Source organism: Dermacentor albipictus, chromosome 6 (genome assembly GCF_038994185.2).
Source record: "Dermacentor albipictus isolate Rhodes 1998 colony chromosome 6, USDA_Dalb.pri_finalv2, whole genome shotgun sequence".
NCBI classification, from domain to species: Eukaryota; Metazoa; Arthropoda; class Arachnida; order Ixodida; family Ixodidae; genus Dermacentor; species Dermacentor albipictus.
The window spans coordinates 15,346,135-15,371,414 of record NC_091826.1 but is presented as its reverse complement, the minus strand read 5'-3'; the positions used below and the strand labels follow the sequence as shown (position 1 = coordinate 15,371,414).

The window sequence follows — 25,280 nt, the reverse complement described above, 5'->3', positions numbered from 1 at the left end:
TGTCCTGATGGGATATGAGCAAGCAGCTAAGTACAAGTGCAACACGAACTAGTGCACACGTACCCTTTTTAGCTGTGGGGACTGCCAGTCGGTGTCTTTCTATTCTTTTTGTACTTGGCATCCCTCAAGCAGGATGCCTAGTTACTTTGATGCCGAGGTGCTTTCAGATTCCTGAATCGTATTCTCCATCTTTTCCAGTGATCGTAGTTTTCACAGTTCACTCATTGGGTATTTACTTACAGGTTGCCTATAGTGCCAGTGAAGCATTTTGCAGAACGCTGTCACACAATTTGTTCTCGACAGCAGCAAGGGCATATTCAACTGGTCATTTTGGAGTGCTTCAGCCAGAGTGCTCTGAAATGGCTAGTCAAGTGTGTCATAAGAATGCAGGGCTACTGGATAAACAAGAGCAAAAGGATTCCCTTTTGCTCTTGTTTATCGCTTTCTTACCATCTGCTGTTCCCAACTGCCCGAAGGTAGGTGGAGCAGTGCTTGGACCTTTAAAGCGTGAAAGGGAATAGTAGTAGCATCGAAATTGAATTGTTACATTATTCTTTCCCAGACGCTGTTTGTGGTGGTCCTTTGTTGCACAATAATTTGAAGCAATAGATGGTACTCTGTCTGTGAGCTTGGCATAATTCCTCAAGGCAGTGACCTCCTACAGACCAGCTAGGACACAGTGACAGCCATCTTGCTTTATTTCTGACACTGACATCTTTCTTTTTCTTTTCTTCGTAACTATCTTCAGCTTCACTGTGGTCATGCACACACTACTTTGCTGAGGTTTTCATCCCTCCCACGATGATACAAAGCGCTACTGGCTGTCGCAATTCTGCAGTGGTACAAGAGCTGTGCCAATTGCACCGAAAGGTGCAAAGAGCAGTCGTTTGCACTATCCTGCGTCAAAACGGTTTTAGTGGAAAACTGCGTTGGGCCTGCGCCAAAGTGGCCAAAGCATGCAAGAGTGAAGCCCTCTTTCCGTCGATGCTTTGCAGCTAGCAAAACTGAAAACAAAACCAACAGCATGCTATCATCATCATAGAAGGAAGCAGAGGCCTGTCCTTAGAGTTTCTTTACTATATAGTGAGAAACTCTATAGGCCCTTTGGAGTCATCCGGTTCATTATTCACACATTTTTCTCTGAAGGCCATACAACGTCACGTCCCTGTACCGTCTTGCTGGCACTTTATTTCGGTGTTCATCGCATGTGCATGATACCGCAGAATTTGCCGAAGGAGGATGTCACATTCTAGGATTAAAGGTAAATTTTTTAGATTGCTTATGGGTGATAGCGGGACTTTGCAAAAGAGCTGCTGCGATCAGAATTGCATGCAGTGCATAGTTGAAAATGGTCTTAGCAAATTAGGTTGAATGTGGTACATGGTGAGAGTTGCCACTTTGATGGTTGCCGATATGTTCGTCGACGCAATATTTTGGTAAAATAATGTCGCCGATGCAAATGCAAAACCCTATTTGTGTCTTGCGCATGTGCAGTGGCGGTGACGCTACATTTTTTTACCTTTCGGCCCCTATTTTAAAGCTCCCTCATGTGCATGGCATGATAAGAATATGTTCCATGATGTTCAGTGCAGGCTTGCAGGGTAAGCCTTGCGCAAGCTCGTATTCACAACATATCGATTATATCAATTAAAATTTGCACGGTATATGGTAAGTACATGTGCGTTGGACCCTGCACCAAATCGGCGTTTGCCTGTGCCAGGACCTGCGCTGAAAGGTGAAATGGCTGTTCGACCACTGAATTCTGGCACGCTGTGCCCATTTAATTGACCGGGCATCTTCGATGCATCATTTCATGAGGCTCGGTGGAGTATTCCATGTATTGTTGCCTGGCACTTACACCAATCAGATGACCTGATGTGCATGCCTGGGTCCATTTGCCAGTTCTGAAAAACAATAGGGCATTGGCAAGTCAGCTCGGTCTCGTTGCGCTGTAACCATCAGTGTGGGGCAATACAACATTCCAGTGGTGGGGCATAACAAAAAGGTATCATGCTAAATGTGCTGCTAAGAAAGAATGACTGCTTGGTTTTTTTTTGTGTCTCTGAGTAATACTACACTCTTGTGTACTGAAGGGCTCTGCATGCATTCTGACCTACCGTATTCCTTTAGGGACACTAAAGAGAAACCCTAAATCAGCTTATGAAGGAGTATTCTTTCATAACTCTATATAGGTACATTAATTTCACAGCTATAGCTGTATATCAGAAGGGAAAATTAAGGTCACATTTCTTTTTTTTTTGTTTGTTTCGCATTGAAGCCCAGTGCTGGTACATCACTGTGACATCAAAGATTTTAGTGTTTCTTCATATCTGGAATATTGTAGTCTTGGGGCCTTTAATACAACACAGTCTATCTTTTCCAATAAATCGCGAACTAGGCCCAAGGAGATGTCAAAATTGATGACGTCGCAGCTGGCTAGCATGGAAACTTTAAAGCGGCGTTGCCAGTTGTCTGTTGTTCTTATGCCTTTAATTGTTTAACAAGCCTCCAAGGCAAGAGTGAATTTTTTGAACTGTACAAAGGTAATTTCTAATACTGCCAAAATTATTTTTATATTTAGTGTCTCTTTAAACTGTATCTTATAGTATGACCAAAAGTGACCTTACTTTTCTTTTAAAGGCTTATTTTAAAATTTCACTCCATTGAAAACCCTTCAAAAGCATTTTCAACCTATTTGGTTTGTTTCAAATGTGAAAACCACATTTTACCCTTCACTATGTCATATATATGCACGTCATTGCCGTAAATGGTACAGGCGCCATCATTTCAAAACTGCAAAAAGGCGCAAAAAGCACTTGATTCCAAAAACATGGTCTTTGAGTGCCTACAAAGTGCTGCCTTTATGTAGGAGAAAACAAGAACTGCAATAAATGCGGCTTTCCAGTGCCGATGAAACGGCTGCCATCTATGTTGTAGAACATGAAGACTGAATCAATGTGGCGGTCGAGGTGCTAAAAAAGGCCCAACATCTATGTATTAAAAAAGAAAGAAAGAAAAAAAAGCGAAATAACCATGGATTTTAAATGCTGGCACTTCAGCCATCTAGAGAGTAGAAGAAAAATGACTATTGCTGTTGACGAGTTGAGCTTGTCCAAAACACTCTGGGGCTTAATGGGCACTTGGATCTTGGTGCACAGATTTCTTTGCACCTTGATGTGATCAATGCATCTGCATGCATGAATACATGCATGAATGCGATCAATGCATCTAGGAACTGAAATATTGAAGTTCTGTTCAACAGCACTGTATAAGAGACAAGCCACCACAGCAAGTGAAAACAATAAGAAGGAATAGTGCAGGAAGACCATCTTTATAGTAAAAGCTTCACGCTAACGTAAAAAAAAAAAAAAACTGTCAACAGCATCAAATGTGACAAGAGTCTAGCAAATCTTGTGAGAAACTTGATGCGAGGCTCGGCGCCAACGTCATGTTCTTTGCCTAAGCCCTTGTCTGTTTGGCACTGTTACTTTCCAAAGATGAATCATTGCCAACTAGCCCAAGTTCCCCTCCCTTGCACCTGGAGTCTTACGTAAGTCTCGAATATTGTTCGTACAAGTTAAATGCTCTCCAGCTGAGGTAGCACAGCATCTTTGCAACACAATGATAACTACTGTGTATAGCAGAACCCACTTACGACAATTTTCAAGTGCCAAGAAACTTCCATTGTTATAACTGTTATAATCTGGCTGCACAAAAAAGGTAGAGGGGACAAACATTTGAACATTTAATAAGAGGGAAAGAAGTACCTTGGAACCCACTAATAGAATTATTGATTTTCACAATATTCTGATGTAACAATGTAACAAATGTAACATATTTGGATGTAACAGCTGCAGCACTGTGAACTTTTGTGTGTGCTCTATGGTAAAATAAACTGCTTACTACAACGTTCTCATGCCACATTATGGGCTATAAAAATTAAATCTGGTGACGGTGTGTTTGTGCCGGAATGAAATGGAATGCAAAATCCAGGGTATCAGAGAGAGAGAGAGAGAGAGAAGAAAACGCAAGTGACTTCGTCACACACACACACACACACCTTTGTTCAGCACACCCCGCATGGCACGCTTCTGTCGCCCCTCTTCAGCTTCCCTTCCACCCCTCTGATGTCTGCGTGAGGGTGGAAGGGAGATGGGAGAGGGGCATGTGAGGCTGGCAGTGCGAGGCCAGCGATGCGATGTGACAAAGGCATCATCTATGAAGGCATGTTGTGCAGGGTGCACTGCACAGAGGTGGGTGTGGCGAAGCAGCTCACATTCTCTTTCTTTTTCGAGGTAATGTGACGAAGGCGTGACGTGCAAGGTGCATGGAACAAAGGTGAGTGTAGTAAAGTGGCTAGCACTTTTTAGAGTGCAGCTCTTAAGTGCCCATTCCTGTGCTGAGCGCTGGCCTCGGCGTAACTGGCAGAACAAAGGTAGAGCACAGTGGAGGATGAAAGGCGACGATGGCGAAGAGAGCACGAGGAGACAAGTGGAGGAGGAGGATACAACAGAAGTGTAAGGATGAAAGCGGAGGAGAGCATGGCAAAAGGGTGAGGAGGAAAGCAGAGTGCTGCACAAGACATGCTCCACGGCGGCGACCCGCTACGAGATGGTGCCATAGTAGCGTGCGCCGTCACCCGGTTGCTGATGACATCATTACTAAGGCATGCGGAGAGTGCGTCCACCAACACCATATATGGAAACAAAGCACTGGTGTGGGCTTCAGACCCACTGCGCACGTGCTGATTCACATGCACTGCCACCGCTAGAGAAAGCACTCCGTGTGAGCCATGCGTTCCTATGTTCACGCTTTCTTTTTGAACAATGCATTACTGAACCGGTGGATGTGCTTCTTCTGTTGCTGCTAAATGAGCTGCCCAAGCAGAGGCGCCACAGCCGAGAGGATTGTGTCGTTCAGATTCAAATTCTTTGCTTCAATATATCACGACTTCAAAAGACCTAACCAACTGCACTCAAATTTCGCATGAGGAAGTATTGTAACCGTCGATGAATTTTATTTTTCAGTATTTTTTCCGCAAGTACTATTACGCATTCTTTTCCTTTCGGCACTCACACTCAGTAGTCAGATTTAGTTGTTATAACCGATAATGCAGTATGGAAGCAGTGACGTAAGCACTTTATTTTACCATAATGTGCGCGTGTGTGTGCATGCACACACACATGGTATTTACTTGAATCTAGGCCAGCCCAGATGAGCCGACCCCCGAAAGTCTGAAGAACAATAATGCGAGGACAGCGTTCACAAAATGAAAATAGCATTCTTTGAATACGAACGTGCCGAGCTCATTCAGCATCGCTAACTTCCTTATCACTGTCATCTCCTCATTGTGGCTGGCACACGCAAAAAGTGTCTCCTGATGTCCCCTCCAACGACGGACATGTTTCTCATCGATATTGAAGTCCCACCCGGCTTGAATGTTTGATGATGCCTCTTAGCGCAACTTTTCATAAGAAAGTGGCAGGATAGTGGCATCGCCTGTTTGGTGCCATTACGATAACGGCACAGGAGTGTATTAGAACCATGCCAATACGACACTGGTCAAAATGGTGACGTTGCTAGTGTACTTCAGTTGGCTACTGGCGGGGTTAGTAGTGGCTGTGATACTGACTCTTCTAGATGGCACTAGCTATGCATCATATTTATCAGTTTCAATGAAAACCTGGGGCATATTTTAAAATCCTGGAATCTAAGTTGATCCTACAGTTTGGCATAAGGTTAGTACTATTTGAAAAAAAAAAAAAAAAACTATTGGCCTACATTCGAATAAACACAACATATGTACATGTGTACCAGTGCGAGGAGCACAGTCTTGACGGTCATAGAGTGCTAATATTGTTCAACTTGCTAAGGCTTGTTTGCCTTGAATAACTGAAGTCTGGTTCAGATGTAAAATGTGGTTGAGTTTTTAGCACATTTGGTTTGATCAAGTTGAGTACGAATCTGACAACAGAAAAAGGTGCAAACCTTGGCGTGCTCATAGTGGCAAGAAGATAGGTGTTCTGGCAGTGAAAAGATCAATACGACAATGGTAGTCCAGAGAGCAGCAATACAGTGGCTGTGTTGATGTCGCTCTTCAGCTTCATTCTGACTAGAGGCCGACTTGGCAACTTGTAGGTGTGCATGCCAGACTTCAGATTCCAGCTGCGATCCATGCTTGAGCCCAACATGGCTTACTGCACCAGAATGTGGAGGGGTACAGGCAATGTAGGTGCAGCTGCAAGAAAGATGCGGGGAACAATGAAAAAGCATCATCAGCAGCCTATGTTATGTTCACTGCAGGACGAAACCCTCTCCCAGCGATTTCCAGTTACCCCTGTCCATCATCAGCTGATACCATTTTATGCCTACAAATTTCTAAGTTTCATCGTATCACATAATCCTTTGTAGTCCTCAACTGTGTTTTCCCTTCCTTCAGCACCTATTCTGTTAATGTGATAGAACTCCGTTTATCTGCTCGTCACATAATGTGGCCTGCCCAACTCCATTTCTTACTCACAACTAGATTAGTAGCTGCACCCATTTGTTTCCTAATCCACACTGCCGTCTTCTTGTATGCTAACATCACGGATATAATTTCTTGTTCCATTGCTCATTACGTATGTGGTTCTTAGCTTCACTTATACTCCATTTCATACATAGCAGGCAGCCTTACGAACCTAGAGAGACTTCACCCACTCCTCTTATTTGTGACTAAAATATAGTGTGTTATATGTGAAAAAGTAAAAGAGACAGAAATGCATCACATAATTCACTCTAACATTAAGTCTCATAGTGTGTTATAGCAAAATATGACATATTCATTACATTGAAAGCATCGCATCTCTTGAGCCTATTTACCACCACACGAGTGGAGTGACTCCTGCGAGCAGTGGCCCCAGAGCACTGCTAGTGCTCACAACTAAACCACAGTGCATTGCACATTGGAAGCACGAAGGTGTACAAACAATAAGCGACCTGACCAAACTCTATGTCCAAAAGTTGTATAGTTTCAATTTATAAGGAGATGTTCCATGGAAGGCGTGCCACATCAAGGACAACTACACTGCTCCACTCGCAGAGTGAGAGTTTCGATTTTGACATTTCCATCGGAACTAGAATGGCGAAAGGTTTGTAGTGCAGTAAAGGAAAAAAAAAAAATGGGTACAAGTGTAAGAAGACAACACAGAACTTGTTCTTGCTTTTTCTTTCCCTTTCTGTGCTCAAATATTTTCCTATTCACGAACTAACAATTCGTCCAAAGAGACACCATATCAGTCGAACTAACGCTCGACTGTTTAAATGATAAGACTTGGCTTCCCAAAGCAACACTTAGAATATTTACGGGCACCATAGTGAAGGATTTCCAACAAATTTAGTCAATTTTGACAAACTGGAGTTTCTTAAAGTGCATCTGTGAACAAGGGTGCTTTAGCTTTCCACCCTTGTTGACACGCAGTCAATTGGTACTGTGGTCATTAGGTTCAGGCATTATTGGTTAATCTAAACTGCTCCTATATTCAAGGGGTCATGTCTGGCACACACATCCATGTGGTGACTGCAAAATCCAGACAGCAAGACATGAATAGGAATTCACTGCAGAATGGTGGGCAGCAATGCCACCATGAACTTTCCTGTTAAGTGAGACGTAATTTATTCCCAAAGCACCTGCTCCTGCTCGGTGTTGGTTAAATGTCCATCAGTGAGGAAAAACTGGTATGACTTCCAAGATTTAGCAAAGGCTCAAGCTGACAACCCTTGCAAGCCTTTTTTTGCACTTAAAGCTGCTAAAATAGACGAACGACGGCATGCAATCCACAATGTTGCGTTGATGTCAGTGGTGTGACAGTCTGGGTGTCACATTCAAACAGGGAAGCCTACATTTCTCTCGGTTTAGTATTAAAGAAAAAATTTAGATATATGGTTGAACCTACTTATAACAATATTCAAATGCCATGAAAATTCCATTGTTATAACCGGGTTGTATGAAAAAAAGAAAAAAAAATCAAAATGGGGGATGACGTAGCTGTTCCAAGATAATTACTATAATGGCGGGGAGGTCAGTTATCCTCCCCACCATCTTTCTGCATCCGGCTTTTGGTGGATGTTGACTCGTTTACCTGTTTTAACTCTGCTTTCTGCATGCTCCGATCGCGTGTTGTTAACAAGCCGCGGCTGTCGGCGTTCAAGAATGGCACTGCTACAATAACTGCAAAGAGGGATCACAGGCGGCAAGTGACACAACATAAGCTCCGCCGAGGCATCACTTTGGTGGCCCCACAAGGTGCCTCTAAAAAATGCAGGAAGGTTGCTGCAGCAGCATCTGTGAGAAAACCCTATGTCCATCAGCCTTGCATGCTTTATGCGAAGCTTGTTGATATCGTTTTCCAAGACATCCAGGTGCTCCTGGGAAGGTTCCTCGTGAAAACGAAGCACCGGAGGGAAGGCTTGAGTCATCTGCTGGGGCTCCTGTGAGGACAACATTGAGGCAGCCTGCCCTACTGCGTCATCGCTGCCGTCATCACTGTCACTATCCGATGCAAGCATGTTCGCGATGTTCACCTTATCGGTTAGAAGCACTTAGTTTCCAAATCTATAGCCATTCACTTTCATTTCACTGGCAATGTTGTGTGTTGACGACGATCAGTGGGCGGATCAGCCATCTTCCATTTCGGCAGCGAGTCAAACAAGGCTGAGACACCACGAGGTCAGAAACGATTTCGACTCAACCACCAAAGACGAATAGAGCTATGGGCACAGATCATTCGTGTGAGTACGTAGTGGCTGTTGGGGCAGCGGGCCATTGTGCAGCAGCTTGAATTTCTCGTTTTCTTTTTTCTTTTCAAGGATTTTGTATTTCACGACTTTCCAGCACGTACACCCAGCAGCCAGACTTCATCGTTATAACCAATAATGCGGCATCGGGGCATCATAGTAAGCGGGTTATTTCACCATGGAAAACATATAAAGGTTGCTGCAGCAGCTTTTCATTATTATAACCGATATAATAGGGAGTTTTAGAATAGGGGCCCCAATACTTTGGGGCCCCAAAGAGCTTTGCGGGTGTTAGCGTTGGGGCACGTAGGACTGAAGAGTTTTAGAATAGGGTTTTACGTTTGCGGATACCGTCTTGCGCTGACAGCGCCACTATGGCGTCAAAGAAAAGCTATTAGAAATAATTAAATAAAATGTACCATTTTGTGATAGGAATAATAACTTTGACTTGCATGTATTCGCGTTTAATTACAATTTAGAGGTTATTCTATAAGCAGCAAGCAATTAGTTGCGCTTAGTTTTGAGCAAACCAACTTTACTAGCCTTCACCAGCCAAGCTGAGCCGTGTTAGGCCTACGAGCCATAAAATCCACAATCGAATTCAAAATCAGCGGCGTCTAATGAGTCAATCTTCACAACACACGCTCGTTGAGAGAAAGCGATAACCGCAGTCACTTCTCCTAGCTTGCGAACTTCACGCGTTACCGCGAATCGAACCCAGTTTTGTGCTAGGTTAGAGCCGTCGCTTCGATGGGTGCCGCCATGTTTGCCGACGCAAAGTTTTTGGGGCCGCTATTTGGGCTCACGCTAAATCGGTGAAATAGCGTTCCCAACGCAAAACCCAAACGGAGTTTGCGTCTTGCGCATGCGCAGTGGCTTCGACGCTATTTCTTTGGGGCCCCAAAACGTTTGGGGCCCCTATTCTAAAACTCTCTAATGTTAAATCTGGTATAGTTATAAGTGGGTTCGACTGCATAAAATTTTTTTATGAATCTGCTATGTTTTTTTTTATTTATTTGAGTTACTGATCCTCTATAACGTTCCTAGAAGACAGTGAAGCGTGCTTACCTGTCATTCAGCAGTTGCAACTGTGGAGTAGCCCGAGGTGTGACATCTTAAAGCCTTTATGCTGGTCATCATGTGTTCATCGTGTTATGTTGAGCCTGGTGTTCCCACCCTCTTCAGGGGTACATCACTATGTTTGAGTTGATGCTGATGTCAACACTGGCATGTCAGGAATATCAGTTTGCAGACCCTCACTCATAACCTCCTTCATAGTCGTATTCACCTGAGCCCCTGCAGCAGAAAAGAATGAAGCGAGATACTGACTAAAATCAAGGAGTTTGAGCAGCAATCACATCTGCCCTTGAAAAATTGTCAAATGGAATTGTATAGTGTCATGAGTAGAGACTAGACTACAGCGATTAACTACAGTACTTCATACAGTACATGCTCATTCTGAACTGCACTATGTTGCAAAGAAGAAACATGCCATTTACGGTGGCTGCATTCAGTTCAAGGTCAATGAAATTGAACATGCAGATTCATTTAATTTTGAAGGAATGCAGAAATAAAATTCTGGGCCGAGATTTTTTTTTTGTTCAAATGATGCACACCTCCCGAGTGTTACTGCAGAGGATTTGATTGGCACTGCAGTGGCATAAATTATTTAACATTTAGAAATTTTTACAATTCTACTTATGAATTTGCAATTTACTGCAGTGAAGAATCCGTTGCCCAAGTTTATTGCAAGTATTTGTGACATCAAGGATGTCATACAAGCTGCCTAACTGAAATTGCTAAGAAACACATGCCAGTAGTGCAAGTTAGATGACAATGCCATCTTAGTGGTGCACAAAACCCATAATCGGTTACTATGATATTGGATTGTAGCGCGAAGTGACACGGACACAGACTAGAAGCAGACAGGACGATACAGATCAGCTGCAAGATCATGTTACCGTACCAACTCGCCCTACTTTCTATCCTTTTGCATCGGTTACTATTTCGCATAAGATATATACATAATCCTTACTCTGACAGGTCTGGCATAGGCAGCAAGCTCAAAGACTTTTTAGTTAGACCTATCAGATGGAATCCTCTAGACCTGAATAATGTTAATTTTTTATTCTTGTGACCACAATAATTTATGTCCACACATTTTCCTGAATGTTTTGTGCTTATGTTGTCTTTGAAATAAGTAAAAGATAAAGAAATTTAACGCTTCTAATACATTAAGCACTAAAGTGCTCAACTGCACATTCTTGCCTATAATAGTAGTCATGCCAGGTTAATATGACCTTCACTGTTATGGCCTGCTAAAATTATAGACAATTCTTAAGGAAACCAAATGTGGCCAGGTTGTACCTACGAGAACTCAGTGCACGGAAGCCTATAGCACATTAACATTTCATTAATATACATAGTGTTGGCCAGTACAATACTTATGCTCAAATATTGTCAACAAATATTGTGAACCTCACAGAATGGTTTTGAACATGAACAACACGCTGAGTGTTTTATCAAAGTCCCTTAACCCTTTAAGGACAGCAAAGAAATGAAAGAAATTTACCAATAGGATGGAATTTTATTTTTCTGCGTGCAAATGAATCTGATATAAAGCAAGATCACGCTCAAATTTCTCAGAAATGCAAATTTTGCTAGGAAAAAGATTTTAGAGCTATAGCTCTACTACTCTAAGTACAAACCGAGAAAACGCCTGGTTGTGTAAATCTGACCTTCAAGCTCAACCACGGTCAAACTGGGACACCGAGCGCTCCGACGTTGCCAAGCAGTGTCTGTGTGTTTTCTGTTAATCCCATCTCCTACGCTATCGAGGGCAACACCTGCAACACTACTGGCATGCCCATCACGCCAGCCTCTTGAGATGCTTTCAGAGCAACGCTAAACCATGCTATCGCTTTCAATGCTTCGTCTTTGGGTAAAACTGACAATTTTTTTTTACGCTGTAATAAAAGTAGGCTTGATGGCACACAAGCTGGTGTATGCTCCCAACATCACGTGCAAATGATTGAGTCGATCATACAAAGCAAGACCATACAAAAAAGTTCTGTCAGAAAAGTGAGGTTCAGTAAGATTTTTTTTTTCTTTAACACTGCAATGAAGGTGGCCTTAACTGCCCACAAGTGAGTCTGTGCTCCCAACTTCATTATTATTTAACAGCCCCTTGCACCACGTGATGTTATTTACAAGCACAAAATAAAGCACACTGGAAGTCCCTGGAAGAAGCATGGGGCAACATAGGAGCTCAAATCATTTTCAGGCTTGCAAAAAAAAAAAGAAAAAAAAAGGGTGCTGAACTAGTTGGTCTTGCCATTCCTCTTTTCAGCAGGCTATTGCTTCAAGAGAACTTGAAATAGGTTTTACACTTTACAGTGCGAATGATCTTTCAAAACAGGCTTTCATTTGCTATTATGAAAAATACATTCAGGTGCCTGCATTAGATTCTTGCAAATATTTTACCAGAAGTTAAGGCTAAAGGTAATCCTGGCTGATATTGCAAGGTGCCACTCGTAATCTCTACAAGAGTTTACATATTTCAGGCTTCCCTACAAACCATGTGAATACGGCCGCAGGGCTGTGGCTGCGGGGCAACTGTAGTGTAAGGCGACTTTATCACATCAGCCTGCCTTGATACCCTACAATATTCAATGCACAAGAATGAATTGCAAGCCATCCATTCCCCCACGTGCTTGAGGCAGTTCGGATAGCATAGGATTCTCAAGTATCCATCGGTGAAAGAGTGTTGTCCAAGTTTTAATGCCATCACTTTACTCCATTTCATACATAGCAGGCAACACTATGAAGATGAGAGAGGCTTCTCTAACAGCTTGCATTCGCGACGAAGAAAACAGTGTGCCACATATGAAACAAGAGAGAGAGAATTTATTAGAGGAAAGGCACAGGCGTCGCCCTGAGCTAGTATGCTCTGGCCTTCTGCTCTGCACACGGGGAGGAGGAGAGGGGATAGAGTGATGAAAGATGCTAATGAGGACACCAGGAGAGAATGCATATATAGAATAACCACGTAACACATTGGTTTCCTTAACATTTCAAGTCTAGTTTGGTGCTGTTTAAACAGTCCAGAACAGGCCTTGTAGCTGTTGTTGATACTGTGTGGTCACACGCAGTGGACAAAAAATACTTTCAGACAATGTTTGCCTGCCAATGCCTGCTAGCGTAGAAGCCAGCGTCTTCTAGTGTGACGTGTATAGAGGGCAGCTGCAAAACAGATACTTTTCAGTGATCACAGTTTGGGCTGTCCATGCGACCAATAAAAATATGTGCAGTGTCGAGTGAAGGGGATGCCCAGGTGGATTTAATAAGCATACTTGCTGGGCTTCGCTTGAGTTTGGCTGGGAGGCAAAAAGGCCTGCCAGAGTCTATTTCTCACAGGCACGTGTACCAGTGGTCCAGTTGAGCCCAGTAATCTAATATGTAATCTCACATGAGCAAAGTCAACAAATAGTTTATATCGCTTTGCAAATATGGTATCTCTGCATTGACTGCTTTAGAAACAGCGGCTCTTGCCTCTGCATTAGCTAGCTCATTGCCAGCCAAGACAGATTCCAGATACCCACTGAAAGGTAATAGAGCGACCATTCCACTGCACGAGATTGAATACCTGTACAATGTCCAATGCTAACACATAACACAGTGGCTTCTTGTTGAGCAAGACTCAATGGCTTGCAGTGTTGATTTTGAATCGGAAAGTATTGTCCATGTACGTACACGGTGTCAGGCAGGAGACAAAGTGGACAGCTTCCCACATTGCAACAAGAAAACATATGAAACAAAGATAAAGGGCATTAATCATATGTAATTTGATGTAGCATTAAGTCTTACACTTTTATATTGCAAAATTAGATTTATTTATGACATAGCAGGTGACAAATTTGAACAAATGAAGTGACACATTTATGCGACCACTGGCCACAGCGCATCCACAGCTCTCATGCTTCAAACATAGTGCATCCCATACTGGAAGCACAAAGATGGCCAAATAAAGCGTGATTTGATGTAATATTACATCCACAAGTTGTAGTTTTAAACTATCAAGTAGTTATTTCACAGAAGGTGTTGCAGGTAGAAAAAGATAGTGTTTGTGCAAGTGTTTGTGTAAAATGCACAAACACATTTATGACCACACTAGTAGAATAGCTTTCACAGCGTAGCCTGCTAAACAAACAGAAGAAACAAATGTTAAGTGCAGATACCACAATGGCACTTAGTCTGCTGAGTTCAGGGAAGCACAGTGGCCTGAACAATAACATCCCACTTGCATGACTTACAGAACACAAGAAACAAAAAGTAAGCTAGGGTTAGTGGGCTCTCAAGCTCCTTTTATGAGGAATTGCTAATGAGGAAGAAGCTGTTTGAGGCCAAAGTGGGCTTGTTTGGTATCAGACGATTCAACACGTTCTCTGGAAATGTAGATTATTGCGAGGCCTTCCATCACGCCTATGGTAAGCGGCGATTGAAGTGCTTGAGAGTGTACTGTGGCTTTGTTTAATGTCCACGGACAGCAGAAGAACGCTTCTGAGGATGCCAAGATTTCAATGAACCAAAACATACTGCATTCACCGCCATGAGCAGAAGCACAAATCAATTGCTCACAATCTTTTCGCAAACTTTAATTGTATTAGTTAAATTTCTTATTATGATCATAATAATAAGAGCTTAACAACAACAACAACAACAACAACAACAACAACAGTAGTAGTAGTTTTCACCATGAACCAAAGTGTCTACTTTAATAATGTGTGGCTGTATACTGTCCTACTGGGCACCACAAGCAACATAAAGTTAGTACTGAAACTCAAAAGGAAAGCTCCCAAAGCACCCTTGCATGGGTCTGACAAACGCATGGCTGCGCCATAATACAATGATTTGAAGCTTGTCGGCTGCTCAGACGCCTGTCCTGTATAAGCTGAAATTAAGATGAATAATAGTACACAAAATACTAATTGTATAATGAGTTGGAACAATAAAAGTTCACAATATTTAATAAAGCTGCATTTGTCACGTTCAGTATTTGTAAAGTTGACTTCTCAGTAGGAGTCAACAGAAAGTGCAGATGAGATGCGATTCAGATGAGACTCGCAATCATGAGCCTTAGCAAGTCGGTGGAACCATCTAATTAAGGTGTCTCCAAACACACCCTCTCAAGCATACCAATTTTGATTAACCATGGGATTCTTCTAAAAAATATATGGAATGAACTTTACATAATGTCAAGAGGTATATGGGCTATTTGCAGATGCTTCTTTTTGCATTATATTTAAGAGTATTTTTAGCCTTACATAAGATTAATTTTAGCCGTTATCAGTATAATTTCACTGTCCACAATGAGAACTGCATTACGGCGGTGCTACTGCACTAGTAACTTTAAAAGCATATAGCTGTTTTTGGCTCTTTTGACCATTTTCATTTTTGGTGGGTGATGATTGGTGGTTGGATTGTGAAAGAAAATGTTTGTCCGCTCTCTCTCTTGCTTGCTCTCTGGCTCTTTCTCTCTCTCGCTCATTTGTTCAGACTACTTGCTTACATTGAAAATCATTATAGATTGTTTCCCCATAATTCTTTCCACAGAGCTTTTCCTGTAGAGTAAGATATCACTAATCCTATGATGAGTAAAACATGTTCAAGCAAGATCCCTAATGCAATCGGACTCACCAATCCTTTTTCCACGGATGCAAACCTGCACCCTCTTGTTGTGTCCGATACCGCGATGACAAATTTTACTTGTTTTGTTCGTGTTCAGTTGAGGGTGTTCTTGTGTCTCCTTTCTTCTGTTGCCAGCATCAAAGGCCTACGATCAATTAACAGATGTAATAAAGAGCTTGAGTTTTCCACATACAGAACTCAACGTAAAAAACAAAACATATACTGCATTTACCGCCACGAGCAAAAGCACAAATAACTTGCTCACAATCTTTTCACCAACTTTAATTGTGCTGGTTAAATTTCCTATTATGATAATAATAATAATACCTTAATAAAAGCTAGCATGGTATCACATGACTAGTATCGTGCACTGTCAGAATTTGTTTTGGACAGAACGCTCACTGACAGCCACGTGCAGCCACGGTCGCCCTAGGAGAGGCACGCCAACCTCGTCAACGTGCACCGCCTCTTCTTTCCCCCCTCGTGCGTGCGTGATTGCTTTACCACGAACTCGCTCCGCTCCTCCTTTCTTGCACGGGAAAACGGCGCTCATCAAGCCACTGTCCTTATGAGCTCCACCTCGCACGCTTTCACTTGCACCCAAAACATGCAATGCATGGCACATGATAGGATCTTATTGCACTTAGTCTTCATACGGAACATGACGCTGTTCCACTTCGGTGGTCATTCTTGGTCGCGCAACACATGATTTGAGAGCTTTGTTTGCAAGTAGCCGCTTGTAGTTCAACCATTTGACTACCTGTGTCCATGTAAGTCTCCATATAATGTATTGGTATTCCTTTCCTTCGTGGCGTCAGTGAAATTTCGTTATATTGAAATCATTCGATATATTATATCCTTCAATATAATGAAGTGTATAAATTCATTTCGTCGTACTCGGGTTTACCTGTATTGTGATGCTTAGTTACTACAGTCAAGCACCTGTAAAACGAAGTGCTCTGGATTTCCAATATCCTTTGTTATACAGGCAACTTCGTTGTAAAGGCTGCGCATTGTACCACTCAGAATAGAGCACGCTAAGCCTGTACGTTCGAAAACCTTTATCTAACATAAATTCAAGTGAGGCTTAGTGCAATAAATCGCAAGTTTCTTCAGCCACAATTCGTCTGACAGAATATGCGATTGTGGCCAAGCTTACTGCATTGAGGTTCACAGCATGCTCAGTGGAGAAATGCAATAGCTATGCAGAGTAAACCAGTGGGTCATCGAATGCTGCTATTGCCTCCCTTTCCATTAAAATTCATGGTTCTTTATCAGAATCTTCATCACTGTTGCCTTTGCAGACATTCGCGTCCTTTTCAACCAAGATAGCTTTGAAGACGTCATCGGTAGTCAGTTATGATTACAAGCAGCGTACGAGTTGAGCGATTCCTGAAGCAGTGCAGCAGGGCTACGTGCGACGTCAGCATGCTCGTCAAGCATGTAGCTAGTGCTGCGGTTAGTGCTAGTGCAGAGCACACCTCAGTGACGTCTGCCTAGAGCAGTGGTGGAACCGCTATGTGGTGTTTGTTGTAAAGCCACAAATCAACTGCCAGGGACACCAAATTCCTTCGTTGTACAGGTAAATTTGTTGGTGGTCTTTGATGTAAAGGCATTCACAATACATATCAAACACAGTTCATTTCACTATAAAAGCATTAAATGTAAAGGCATTCGACTGTATATATCCATCAAAAGCCTTTTTCTTTGTTTTCTGACTTTACAGGGCCACTATGCCCAAATCTTTAGTTGTTACTTCACACCAGTGCCGCCCTTTCCTTTCTTTCACGGTGGACTCTGACAAGCTCATTAATCATGTCGAAGCTTTATTGATAAAGGATGACACAAGAAGAGGCTTCAGACAAACACAATCTAAGTGCAGCACAGTCAGACTTAATCTTTACGTATTTAGCTTACTCAGTAAATACTTGATTAAGAATTTTGCTATGTCACCGAGCAAAATGGCGATAACGAGGAATCATAACAAGTCACTGGGGCAAATGCCATGTATTCAGCCACTGCGACCCACTGTGCTGCTGTTGCACACATTAAACAAATCCTGATGTGAAGAAGGTTTCAAACTTACCGATGTCTTTCTATTTGGTGAACCCCAGTTGTATGCCTTGGTAACTCCATCTTTCAACCACAATAATGACGGTTGGCCTTTGGCAAGGTTGATGTCTGGCGACAAGACCTGCATGATAAGCCAGTGCTTTCCAAACTGCGAGTCATAGCCTTGACGGGATTATTACAGATTTCATGGGGACACTAGGGAGCCTCAGCAATGAAGGGAGAATGATATTGATACAACCATGCCCGAGAACTGCTGCTTTTCATCACAAGGTTCAAATTAGCAGCTGTGTATGTAAAGGTTTTGAGAAATTGCACAATATCTAGAAAAGCTTTTCCATGCATGTAAGGATGCTCATGACTGCGCCTTCTAATAACCTGGTTTCGAGCTATGCTGGTTTTCTCTAACCGCACTGACCATGATACGAGATTTCAGCCTCAAGTTTGCACATAATTTATCATGCAATGCAATCGTGGAAATTATTGTGGAACTATGGAAAGAAGCAAGGGGAAGGTTTTAAATGTAATGATATTCAGTAGGCACAACTGGGAACTCACATTCGGCCTACCTCGATTTAATAACTGTTGTCTCACTGTTTTAACGCACACAGCAAACTCCAGAAAGTGAAATCTGGTCAACAAGACTAATGGATGTGTTCCCTCACATACTGAACTAAATCTACCAGCAAAACACTATTTGTTCAACCTCTGTTATGAGTGACTGGTTCCAATAGTCTAAAACTAAACAAAAATCTGGTACTTATGCAGACTGCAAAATCACTGTGTACGACTTACCCTTGTATTCAGAAATGCACGTCAACTTCAAGCCCCTTGCTTGACTTGGTGTAAATGACGCCTTGCATGAACGTGGCAAAGACACTGCATTTCCTTCAGCACATTCACAACAGAAGTCTTTTAGATTAACTCAAGCATGGGCTTCAAGTTAGGATGCACTTCTGAATATGAGGGTTAGTGTGACTTCGAAAGTGGCAGGTCTCAGACCCTGATCAGCAATAACAAGTTGAGCAAAGTGGTGATACAAGGAGTAATTACCGACCGGTAAGCTAAGCTCCATGTGTTTTGGTGACACTGCCAGTGTGTTTCTGATATTCCTGGTGAAGTTCTCATGAAGGAAGGACCTTGTGCATTCACTTGAATCTGCAGGCATTGCTCCATTTGGTGGTATCCAGCTGCCTGCCCTGATGAGTTCATCCATTTGCAACCATGATGACGAAGGCTGGCCCTCGACAACACTTACTACCAGTGGCAGTACCTGTAAAATAGGCCAGCACTTCTCAGTTTGTGGTCTGCAACTTCGGGAGGAAGGGGAGAGGTTCACGGTAGTAACAAAGTGGTTCAGGGAGAAAAAGACAATACTAGATAACTTCTTCGCACCATTTTTGGTCAAATATCCCGTATCACAATAATGCTTGTGGAGGTGGTCTTTTGAAGAGGGTAGGTTCATTTACAGATGCATAAAGCAGTTCCGATGCATGGCACAGGGTCAACATAAAATTTCCACTGTGCACTTTTATACCACCTCAACTTTCTCAAAACGTACTGGACTCTTATGAGCAGGCTTTTCACAAAGGCAGACTTTGGCTAAGTTGATTACGCTTGACCACATCGACCATGAGTACTCCAGAGTCAAGTTTGTGCAGATGAACTTCAAATGAAAACTTCACAACAGGAAAATGTTCTTGAAGTCATGCAGGAAGTCATGTTTTATTTAGGGAACGTGACTCTTATGACCTTGTGCAGGCGTGATTGTTACCATCACTGTGGTCACTGCAAATGCTCAAAAAAGTGTCTCAAGTATACTGACGTCCGCATCTCCTTCCATGCGCAGGCTGCAGCCGTCATCACCAAAGGTGCTTGGGCCGGCGCTGTTTGCCTATAGAAAAGAGAAGGTCAGGTGTCATTATAATGCATAAATATTTACGATTTTAGGCCTCAAGAACAGCTGCAAGTACATGTACATCAATGGAACCTATGTTTCAGGGCCATGAAGTCAAAGACTACAAAAGGTAGTACGGAAGGCAATAACAACAAATTCGAAGTCACCAGAAACAGCCTGCACTGTATGCATATGCTACAACGTAATCGTTCAAGCAAGGCACCTAAGCGTGAGTGCTGCAAATGATTGACTCATATGCCCTGCTGCTTGTCCTGGCCCGTAGCTATTCGCAAGTCGCGCTGGTAGTAAGAACCGCTGCACCTAGCTCCATCGTACGTATACGTTTCATTTCATTAAGTCGAGTGCCATGTGTTTGTGAATGTATCGGCGCTGTTATGCCATAGGTATATAATCGAATATGAAACATGCCCACTCCATGTGTCAACACTTACTATCTCCTGCTGCAACAAGGCTAGCTCTTGGCGTGTGACAGGCGCGATCGTTGGAACAGCCGTACGGGAAAGCGCCGGTCTTTGGTGGCAACCCAGCGATACTCTCAGGGTGGGATCATAGACGTAATCACAAGGAGAAAAGTGCAGTGAGCACACCATTAACTTAGGCGGCGCTCGTCCCTCGCGATTTCGCATGGGTACAGCAGCAAGCCATTTGGAACGTCTCGGTTCATCCCGCGGCAGTACGTGATAAGATACAGCAGAGTTGCCTGAACCGTTCGGACAACCTAAGACGTCACAAGAACGGGGCATTCCGCTGAGATATTTGCGGTAGGATGCGGCATAACAGGCGATCTACAACCACGCCAAATTTATGGAAGGAATACCACAGGACGCATATATAAACTGGGAATATCTTCCAGATATCAAATAATCACATCGTCGTTCGCATGTGGTTCGCACTTACAAACTAAACATTACCATCCGCCATGCCATACGCGCTTCCGATGGGCGCGCCCTCATCAAATGGTAGTGTCAGATAATGACTAAAAATAATATTTACGCTACATAAAACGTTAAATGTGAATGAAAAATTTTGAGGCTTTAAATACTGCTCCATGTTACTTGGCAAATTTATTGTTTTCAGTTCTTTAGTTGCTGCTTATCAGCTCGAGTCGATCGGTTGCAGACGACGGTTTTCCAAACGCAATCCCCAACGAGATTGCGAAGGTGCCTAACTTGCTTTATGTGTGTATTACAGTAGTGCGAATCAACAATGTGACAGTGTACTGGAGTGCGGGGTGACCGGAGTTTCTGACGTGTTAGTTTTCCAGTCTTTGACGAAAGGTAAGGTGCCTCAATCATGTCACTGAACTTGCTTGAATATACAGTTGCTCCCCGCTCGACGTCGCCTGCAGTAGCTGCAGGGAGAAAGCGCTGAAGCATAGACAGAAAGTTTTCATTTTAAAGCGGAAGCTTTACTGGCCGCTAACTTGCGATTTCGCCGTGGTGGTGCTCCGAGGAGGCACATGATGTTGCAACGCGCGCCTCGCCGCGGATAATTCTCTCTCTATCGCTCCCTAGACACTACTGCGCATGCGCCACCAGTAGCACCGAGCATTTGGCATGACGTCACATCGCGTTTCTCGTCGTTGCGCTCGTCTCCGCTCGCTTCGCCAGCTGCGTCGCATGCCTGATAACATGTCGGAGGATTGAAAAGGAGAGCTCGCGTTCGCCGCAACCACAGTTGAGGCGGCAGTATGGACGGCAACAATTCTGATAAGCAGGAGGAGGCTTGGAATCGTCATCGGAACGAGATGAAGAGGAAACGAATCGCACAGGAAACAGGCGAACAGCACGCCGAACGACTGGCTAAATGCCGCGACATAGCTAGACAACCAGACTAACCTGGACTTGCAATCAAGATGTACCAAGGCTAACCATGGCATGCCTTAGCTTTTGCTACGTGTATCCGGCATAGCCGAGCTAAGCCACTGCCAATTTTTCTAGAGGGGAGGGGGAGGTGTGGGCCTCACCAGCTTTCCGTCCCCGCTCCCACATGCGTGCGCGCGCGCACACACACACACACACACACACACACACACACACACATATATATATATATATATATATATATATATATATATATATATATATATATATATATATATATGTGCGCTGGAGGTCGCGTGCTGGAGGTCGCGGAATCTCATGCTGCGGAGGGCCGTTGAAGCGAGACGCCGCAGAGGCCTGCGTCATCCTTTCTTAGCGCTTTTCATCTCGCCAGCGTTGCGGCAATGAGCATTTGCGGCAATCGAGTGAGATCTGTTCATGTGCGCGCGTGACACCATGATTGTTGATGAAATGAGTAGGCGAATGTCTTTTCAATTTACATGGTCAACAAAGCTACAAACCTTATTTCATGTAGTCGACTAATGCTTTGCTATCACGATCAATTCTGGTGTAACTGATTTACTTTTTATCACGGGAGGTACGGCAAAGCTAGCCAGTTCACTCTCTCTCTCTCTCTCTCTCTCTCTCTCTCTCTCTCTCGATATATATATATATATATATATATATATATATATATATATATATATATATCATCAGTCTGGTTACGCCCACTGCAGGGCAAAGGCCTCTCCCATACTGCTCCAACAACCCCGATCATGTACTAATTGTGGCCATGTCGTTCCTGCAAACTTCTTAATCTCATCCGCACACCTAACTTTCTGCCGCCCCCTGCTACACCTCCCTTCCCCTGGAATCCAGTCCGTAACCCTTAATGACCATCGGTTATCTTCCTTCCTCATTACATGTCCTGGCTATGCCCATTTCTTTTTCTTGATTTCAACTAAGATGTCAATAACTCGCGTTTTTTCCTTCACCCATTCTGCTCTTTTCTTATCCCTTAACGTTACACCCATCATTCTTCTTTCCATAGCTCGTTGCGTCGTCCTCAATTTAAGTAGAACCCTTTTCGTAAGCCTCCAGGTTTCTGCCCAGTAGGTGAGTACTGGTAAGACACAGCTATTATACACTTTTCTCTTGAGGGATAATGGCAACCGGCTGTTCATGATCTAAGAATGCCTGCCAAACGCAGCCCAGCCCATTCTTATTCTTCTGATTATTTCCGTCTCATGATCCGGATCCGCCGTCACTACCTGTCCTAAGTAGATGTGTTCCCTTACCACTTCCAGTGCCTCGCTACCTATTGTAAATTGCTGTTCTCTTCCGAGACTGTTAAACATTACTTTAGTTTTCTGCAGATTAATTTTTAGACCCACTCTTCTGCTTTGCCTCTCCAGGTCAGTGAGCATGCATTGCAATGGGTCCCCTGAGTTACTAAGCAAGGCAATATCATCAGCGAATAGCAAGTTACTAAGGTATTCTCCATTAACATTTATCCCCAATTCTTCCCAATCCAAGTCTCTGAATACCTCCTGTAAACACACTGTAAATAGCATTGGACAGATCGTATCTCTCTGCCTGACGCCTTTCTTTATTGGGATTTTGTTGCTTTCTTTATGGAGGACTACGGTGGCTGTGGAGCCACTATAGATATCTTTCAATATTTTTACATACGGCTCGTCTACACCCTGATTCCGTAATGCCTCCATGACTGCTGAGGTTTCGACTAAATCAAATGCTTTCTCGTAATCAATGAAAGCTATATATAAAGGTTGGTTATATTCCGCACATTTTTATATCACCCGATTGATAGTGTGAATATGGTCTATTGTTGAGTAGCCTTTGCGGAATCCTGCCTGGTCCTTTGGTTGACGGAAGTCTAAGGTGTTCCTGATTCTATTTGCAATTACCTTAGTAAATACTTTGTAGGCAACGGACAGTAAGCTGATCGGTCTATAATTTTTCAAGTCTTTGGCGTCCCCTTTCTTATGGATTAGGATTATGTTAGCGTTCTTCCAAGATTTCGGTACGCTCGAGGTCATGAGGCATTGCGTATACAGGGTGACCAGTTTCTCTAGAACAATCTGCCCACCATCCTTCAACAAATCTGCTGTTACCTGATCCTCCCCAGCTGCCTTCCCCCTTTGCATAGCTCCCAAGGCTTTCTTTACTTTTTCCGTCGTTACCTTTGGGATTTCGAATTCCTCTAGACTATTCTCTCTTCCATTATCGTCATCGGTGCCACTGGTACTGTATAAATCTCTATAGAACTCCTCAGCTACTTGAACTATCTCATCCATATTAGTAATGATATTGCCGGCTTTGTCTCTTAACGTATACATCTGCTTCTTGCCAATTCCTAGTTTCTTCTTCACTGCCTTTAGGCTTCCTCCGTTCCTGAGAGCATGTTCAATTCTATCCATGTCATACTTCCTTATGTCAGCTGTCTTACGCTTGTTGATTAACTTCGAAAGTTCTGCCAGTTCTATTCCAGCTGTAGGGTTAGAGGTTTTCATTCATTGGCGTTTCTTGATCAGATCTTTCGTCTCCTGAGTAGCTTACTGGTATCCTGTCTAACGGAGTTACCACCGACATCTATTGAACACTCGTTAATGATACCCACAAGATTGTCGTTCATTGGTTCAACACTAAGGTCCTCTTCCTGAGTTAAAGCCGAATACCTGTTCTGTAGCTTGATCTGGAATTCCTCTATTTTCCATCTTACCGCTAACTCATTGATCGGCTTCTTATGTACCAGTTTCTTCCGTTCTCTCCTCAGGTCTAGGCTAATTCGAGTTCTCACCATCCTGTGGTCACTGCAGAGCACCTTTCTGAACATGTCCACATCTTGTATGATACCAGGGTTAGCGCAGAGTACGAAGTCTATTTCATTGCTAGTCTCGCCGTTCGCGCTCCTCCACGTCCACTTTCGGTTATCGCGCTTGCGGAAGAAGGTATTCATTATCCGCATATTAGTCTGTTCCACAAACTCTACTAATAACTCTCCCCTGCTATTCCTAGTGCCTATGCCATATTCCCCCACTGCCTTGTCTCCAGCCTGCTTCTTGCCTACCTTGGCATTGAAGTCGCCCATCAGTATAGTGTATTTTGTTTTCACTCTACCCATCGCCGATTCCACGTCTTCATAGAAGTTTTCGACTTCCTGGTCATCATGACTGGATGTAGGGGCGTAGACCTGTACAACCTTCATTTTGTACCTCTTATTAAGTTTCACAACAAGACCTGCCACTCTCTCGTTAATGCTATAGAATTCCTGTATGTTACCAGCTATATTTGCTTATTAATCAGGAATCCGACTCCTAGTTCTCGTCTCTCCGCTAAGCCCCGGTAGCACAGGACGTGCCCGCTTTTTAGCACTGTATATGCTTCTTTTGGCCTCCTAACTTCACTGAACCCTATTATATCCCATTTACTGCCCTCTAATTCCTCCAATAGCACTGCTAGACTCGCCTCACTAGATAACGTTTTAGCGTTAAACGTTGCCAGGTTCATATTCCAATATGCCAATGGCGGCCTGTCCGGATATATATATATATATATATATATATATATATATATATATATATATATATATATATATATATATATATATATATATATATATATATATATATATATATATATATATATATATATATATATATATATATGTTCATAATAACCAGTTCATCTTTATGTCCTCATTATCTCACTTGTCTATAACGCCGCGCAGTGCAATGTTGTACAGTCACAATTTGTCGCACAATCAAGTATATTTTAGGTAAAGTGCCTTTATAGCGGCTAGCGCTGGTGTCCGTGGGGGCCAGTGTCCGTAAACTTTGCTTTCTGAAGGCGGGCGCTGCTTGTTCAGCTGGTCTATTGTGGATGCAAAGCGACGCAGGCGCAAATCAGGTGATTCAGGTTGGAGTGTATGCAGTTCATGTATTATAGCACGCAATTGCTTTTCCGCGAGAGCCAACAGAGTCATA

General features: G+C 43.1%; 1 protein-coding gene across 3 annotated transcripts; it reads right to left on the bottom strand.

Moving 5' to 3' along the window:
- Positions 1 to 506: 506 nt before the first annotated feature.
- LOC139060808 (uncharacterized) lies at positions 507 to 20,386 on the bottom strand. Of its 3 annotated transcripts, none has more exons than XM_070539975.1 (8): positions 19,882 to 20,375; positions 19,358 to 19,426; positions 18,590 to 18,805; positions 17,549 to 17,656; positions 15,472 to 15,607; positions 9,844 to 10,071; positions 5,989 to 6,197; positions 507 to 1,904 (listed from the first exon to the last, which is right to left on the bottom strand). In XM_070539975.1, the coding sequence occupies exons 1-6, from the start codon at positions 20,191 to 20,193 to the stop codon at positions 9,971 to 9,973; spliced, it is 942 nt and encodes a 313-aa protein (XP_070396076.1). In that variant the 5' UTR covers positions 20,194 to 20,375; the 3' UTR covers positions 507 to 1,904; positions 5,989 to 6,197; positions 9,844 to 9,970. The 3 variants fall into 3 exon arrangements, with proteins under 3 accessions (XP_070396076.1, XP_070396077.1, XP_070396074.1); XM_070539976.1 differs by having other exon boundaries at positions 508 to 1,904; positions 5,989 to 6,238; positions 20,348 to 20,386; XM_070539973.1 differs by having other exon boundaries at positions 510 to 1,904; positions 5,989 to 6,238.
- Positions 20,387 to 25,280: the final 4,894 nt, after the last annotated feature.

Excerpts from the sequence above, each read along its gene's own strand:
- LOC139060808 (XM_070539975.1), bottom strand. The coding sequence starts at position 20,193 with ATGCCCCGTTCTTGTGACGTCTTAGGTTGTCCGAACGGTTCAGGCAAC. Across the intron at positions 18,806-19,357 it reads GCATGGAAGGAGATGCGGAC|GTACTGCCACTGGTAGTAAG; the intron begins GTCAGTATACTT and ends CCTATTTTACAG. Across the intron at positions 10,072-15,471 it reads CATCCGTGGAAAAAGGATTG|GGGCTCAGGTGAATACGACT; the intron begins GTGAGTCCGATT and ends TTTCTGCTGCAG.